At 38.2% G+C, this 6,000-nt stretch overlaps 1 protein-coding gene across 1 annotated transcript in view; it reads right to left on the reverse strand.

Moving 5' to 3' along the window:
* Nucleotides 1–4,415, reverse strand: part of Wdr49 (WD repeat domain 49) — a 131,155-nt gene extending 126,740 nt beyond the window's left edge. The window contains exons 1-3 of the mRNA XM_059264735.1: nucleotides 4,002–4,415; nucleotides 3,295–3,471; nucleotides 2,308–2,482 (exon numbers count right to left, since the gene is read on the reverse strand). Coding sequence (XP_059120718.1) covers nucleotides 2,308–2,482; nucleotides 3,295–3,471; nucleotides 4,002–4,415 — 766 coding nt within the window. The remainder of the gene's footprint in view (nucleotides 1–2,307; nucleotides 2,483–3,294; nucleotides 3,472–4,001) is intronic.
* Between the last annotated feature and the right edge of the window lie 1,585 nt (nucleotides 4,416–6,000).

A 6,000-nucleotide genomic window follows, 5' to 3' on the forward strand; every position in this document is an offset into this window, starting at 1 on the left:
ATTAATGGTATTAATGGTTGAGTTTTAGGAAAGTACTAGTATTCTATAAATGCTGATTTGTAAAATAATCCTATCACAAAGAACTACTACACATGCACTCTAGACAAGAAGAACTTAGACATTATATCAAATTGGAAAAGTGAGGTAAAAAAGGAGGGGGGAGGGAGAGAGAGGGAGGAAGAGAGAGAGATAGAGACAGAGACAACAGAGACAAAGAGAGCCTTATCTATAATTTGAAGGCAGGAAAAGAAGAACCACATGTCTAGTCCCAGCCTGCCCTGTGTAATGACACTTTCTCTTAAGAAAGAAAGCAAACAGAAAAAAAAATGAGTATGAAGTGATTTTCTTAGGGTTTCTATTGCTGTGACAAAACACCAGAACCAAAAAGCAAGTTGAGAAGGAAAGGATTTACTTGGCTTATACTTCCATATTGCAGTTCATCATCAAAGGAAGTCAGGACAGGAACTCAAACATAGCTGTGGGTACCATCAAAATTGATAAAGGTTCGATTAGAACAAGAGAGACCTCTTAATTTGAGGAGGTGATAGTTCATCAATCAGCATGAACATCCAATTTAAATTAACTTATACCAGTAACACATGCCTTTTCATTTAATCAGATAATAACTTGCCAAAAAGGAACATCCCCAAAATTAGTCTTGGGGAAAGGTTTTTGTTTTTGTCTTTTAGGAGAATGAAGGTTAAGGAATCTGAAGAACACTGGACAAATGAGACAACTGAAGAAAAGGGACAAATCATCTATCCCAGGAAACAGAGTGAAATGGCATATGGGTATATCATCTAAAAAATTTTATAAGTCTTCCTAAATGTTTGTTTCTGCTCAAAAGTTGCTTACATCCTTCTCCCATTTCTCAGGTAGTATTATATCCTTCTGAGGTCTTTGATGTAGTTGAAGACTAGATTTTTCCTCAGTTATGATAAAAGATAAGTTAGATATGAAACCTTAGACTCACAAATATAGGAGAGATAGGATATCTTCTTTAATTTTGCCAAATACAAATAGACTAGATATTATAAATAGACTAGATATTGTAACTATAATTCTTGCTAGATAACTGTATTGTCATATGTAATTTTACTATATGAAAGTTAAAACGTTCCTTTTTTAAAAAAAGAAAAGTTGTGGATATCACTCTGTATAAATAAAATGCTGATTGGTCAATGGTCAGGCAGGAAGTATAGGCAGGACAAGCAGAGAAGAGAATTCTGGGAAGTGGAAGGCTGAGGTGGGGAGACACTGCCAGCCGCTGCCGTGAGAGCAGCATGTGAAGATGCCGGTAAGCCACGAGCCACATGGCAAGGTATAGATTTATAGAAATGGATTAATTTAAGATGTAAGTACTAGACAGCTTGAAGCCTGAGCTGTTAGGCCAAACAGTTTAAATAATATAAGCGTCTGTGTGTTTATTTTATAAGTGGGCTGTTGGAATGCTGGGGCTTGGTGGGACCCGGAGAAAACTCTCCAGCTACACAAGGCAAGAACCTGGAAGCAGAAGCTGATGCAGAGGCCATGGAGGGGTGCTACTTACTGGCTTACTCCTCCTGGCTGTCTTTTAGAACTCAGGATCACCAGCCCAGGGATGGCACTACCCACAGTGGGCTGGGCCTTCTCCCATCAATCACTAATTAAGAAAATGCCTTACAGCTGGATCTTATGGAGACATTTTGTCAAGGTTCTCTCCTTTCAGATAATTCTAGTTTGTGTGTCAAGTTGACATAAGACTAGCAAGCACAGTGGGCTTTCTTATAAAATATATTTAAAAAATTAAAAGTACATGTCTACTTAATAAAAATAATGTCTAAAATATATAGAACAAATTGTCAGTAAAATTAAATAAAAGGTAAAAAAGAAAGAAAAAGAAAAAAATTACATATGAAGACAGTCAAACTGTGTTTCTCATAAGAATACAAAAACGGGGGAAAGAAAAGAAGCCCTTTTGAGGAATTTATTAAATTCTTTACTGAGCAGCATGTGGATAACTGACACAGGGTAGGATCAGAGTGGAACTGAAACTGAATAGATTCTATGACAACTTTCCTCTGTCTTTTGAGATTTCTGAGTGCATAGTTCATCTGAATTCTTTGAATCAAGCATAAATTTTAGGAGGAAAGAAAAGAAGTAATTCCTGTCAGCATTCAGGGGATAAAGTGAGTCTAGGCCCAAACCTCCAGAGAACCAATTATTGGTTTCTAGAATTAAACAGTCTGTGTGAACCATTTTCATTAAAGAATATAAATGAGGAAGTTGAAAATGATGGTTGCTCGTATGACTGCTCAAATTCAGTACCTTGCCTGACCCAGTCTCCATGATGAAGTGTGTGCTGTGAGATGTGACAACATCTGTGACATCCAGAGAGCAGTTCTGCCCAGTCGATGGTCATTGTTGCTTCTTCATCATCACAGGCATTAGCAGGCCGTTCGAAAAGGGAAATCATGGCTGCTGTGAAAGCAATCGCTTGGACCTTGAATCATTGAGAGAGAAACAAACATATGCAGTGTAAGTGCTATCCAACAGTTCCGCGTCCTTTATGGTTAACAAGAAAGGGACCGTGAGTTAGGGAGGTTTTCTCCAATATTACTTAAAGCATTCAGGCAGTGACAGTCGAACCACTACACAGTCGGTGAAGGGGTTTCCAAGCACAGCTTTCATTTTAAAAAGGACTTGCCATTGACCACAGTAAGAATGGAAGCTTTCACAATCATGAAAGAGAATTGACCGTTCAAGCCTCTTCAGTGTCCGGCTCACTCCAGTGTCATTGAGTAAGTAATGATTCCTCTCATCTAAACTGCAATTTGGTAGGAGGAGAAATGGCTGTGTCCAATGTCACAGGTTCAACGTTACCATCTTTCATGCCTCGATTCCTTTGTTAGGTGCTACAGAATATGAATACTCTCTTGGCTGTCTGATAATGGACTTCCCCCAAATCAAAACAATTAACTTGAAAGGCCTACGGGAAGTTAGTTCAGACATTTAATAGTAAGTAAATATTTATTAATATTGGAATCTAATGCATTAATCATTTTATAATGTAAAGTTTGTAAGTTTTTAAACTAGAGAAATGTGGTTACAAGCAGACCAGGAGATCATAATGAAGTTTTGTATTTTATCACTAAAAGGAAGGATGGTAATATCACTCATCCCTCCTGTGTCTACGGGGAATTGCCTCATAGCTTATAATATTGAAACTGATACTGGAGGCATTTCATTTTCTACTTTTTGCCACAGTTTGAGGATTCAATCCTTATTGTGCCATCTTATCTTCTCCTCACTTACCTTTCCAGTTATATCCCCAAAAGAAAGGATGGATTCTTTGGGATCAAGAGGATTATGCCAGTAATCCATGCATATGGGAGTTCCTCTCAGGCCTTGCAGTTTGTACTGACAAGGAAATTCTTCTTTGGACAGTAGATCATAGAAACAAATCTCTTTGCTTGTAAAAGCCACTGCTATCTAGAGTAGCCAAGCAGAAAATCAAAGGATATTTATGGTGGATTTAGTGAAATTATTATACAAAGCAAGCACGCAAATCTAATTTCCAAATGAGATGTAGATCTCTGAGAGTCGTTAGCAGTGTTATGGAAGTATGGGTAGTACAGAGGTATTTAATTCTAACATTGGACTTTAAAATCAAAACAAAACAAAAGACTTTTATCACGAGAGGCATTCAAGCACCCTTTTTTTCTCATTTCAATCCTACATCCACTAGCACCCTCCATCCCTAAAAATATTGACAATTAATCAGATAAGAAATGAAAAATACATGAGTCGTTATCTGTGATATCATTTTAAGACACCCAAGTGAAGGGCTTTGGAAAACAAGTACTTCTGCTTATATCCCCTCCAGCTAAGATGAGAGGCACCAAAGATGAATGTGGTTCTCTGTCACTGCTGGTGTTGCACTTGATACTGGCCAGGGGCTTTCCCTCATAATTTTCTCATCTTTTTCATAAGTAGAGAGTGTGTTTATAAAGATTTTGTACCTTGTTAACATTTTCCAGAGAAACCAAACTTGTCACCCAGAGGTGTTTGAGTTTGGTAGCATCTGACGTGATAGGAAGTGATTCCTGCAACTTCAAGTTCTCTCCCCAGATTCCTAGTAAGCCTTCCTTGCTAATGGTCAAATAACGACTTGAATTCTTTAAGTAAACTACTTTCTGAATGGTGTCCTTGTGCTTTCCTGGGAGGAATTCAAGATCCTTCCATTGGGGAACCTCTGTTGCCTTTGTCCGTTCTTCTCTCTCATAAAGCGATAGCAGTACAAATGAAATCAGCTTGTCCCAGTCAACGAAGCCGTCCCGGGCCACATCCACTTTGTCGAAGAGTTCTCCAAATTCTTCCTTTGTGCCCCAACCCACAGTCTCTGTCATCTTCTGTGTGAATTCTTCCCTGGCCATACGAATGGTTTGTCTTGGATCTTGGGACTAGAAATGGGAAGAGAAAAAGAAAGACAACAGAAAAATCATCACACAGAGAAGAGCTTTGTGCTGTATCAAGGTTGAACTTAGCAATTCTTGCAGCATGGGAAGAAAAGCATCTTCCATTTTTGAGTGGTGTTATACTTAGATGGATTTTGGCAGGCGAGACAAATAATTTATAGTGCTAGAAACTGCATCCTCAATTACAGTGTTGAGGCAGAAGAGTTAGCGACTATGTGTTGATAGAAGCAGGGATTGCAGAGATGTGAGACATTAGCCATAAAACTGGAAAAGGCAAGGGATCAATTTAGAAGGAAAAGCAATCCTGAGAATAACTTTGTTTGCCCCATAAATCTCATTTTGGACTTCTGCCCATCAAACTGTCAATCAATAAGATGGCATATGCAAGCAACTAAGTTTGTGGTAATCTTTTACAGAAGCAACAGAAAGCAAATATCGTGGTTTACAGAAGAATGGGTGAACCGTTGAAAAGTTTTGATAGAGCCAGTGAAACTACAACATAATTCAATTTCAATTCAAGGGTAAGAACTATACTCTGTAACATACTATTATAAAAGACACTGTAACTATAGTTATATTCCATAAAGTACCTGCAAATGCTAAGTTAGCAGATACAAAAGCATGGCTCCCAGAGGAAAGACAAAGTTATGTTTCTACAAATCTATCCACCCCATTCACATAAGGTGTTAATGTTATCATTGTACTTGGTGTGTATTTCTATTGAAAGACACCTTATTTAATGTTATTGTTACTTCTTTGTAACTGAATTCATGATCAACAGTATTGTAATTTATGTTTGAATGAAGCCATGGTACATTTTTGGCATTTCCAAATATTTTTGAGCTTGGGAATATCAGCAACACTTCCCCAATGTATTCAGGGACCATTTTAAACAGCAAATCATCAGGTGAGGGTGTGGAAAATGTGGCCCACAGGAGATGGAGAAGATGACTCTTCCTTGTGTTACAGTGGCAGTACTAGAAGGCAGCAGAATGGCAACCTCATTTGACCTTGTCGATAAGTCTAAGAGATTTACCATTTTTACTACTCTCTACACACCTGGGAAGGACCGGGAAAGTTGTGTGAGTAGTGATTGGTGGTTTACAAAGAAATTTGTGGTAGAAGGCAAATCCGCTGTCTACATGTAAATTAATTAAGAACAGAGCTTAATACAGGTGGTGGGATTTGTGATGAAGGAATCGACTTTCCATATGAGGGAGCCATAAGTGTGAGGATACACCTGGCGTATGAGTTATAAAGGAATACAGCTGCTCACATGAATGGATGTTTTGTTTGCCATGGTCAATGCCATTTGCCCTCAGCAGTCCCCTCCCCCATGCACATCTGATTCTGGGCCCATCTGTTCATGTGTAAGAATTATCAGCAAATTACTTCATTGATTAGCCTTAACTTACCCATTTGTAAAATGGGTATATCAGTGTCAGTCATAGTAGCATCGTTATGAAGATAATCTGAAGTGTTACTGTATGAGAATAGATTGGGGTAATAATCAGTTTGTTAGTGGAGATTTGTTTAGGCATTT

Source organism: Peromyscus eremicus, chromosome 6 (assembly GCF_949786415.1).
Source record: "Peromyscus eremicus chromosome 6, PerEre_H2_v1, whole genome shotgun sequence".
Lineage (NCBI taxonomy): Eukaryota > Metazoa > Chordata > Mammalia > Rodentia > Cricetidae > Peromyscus > Peromyscus eremicus.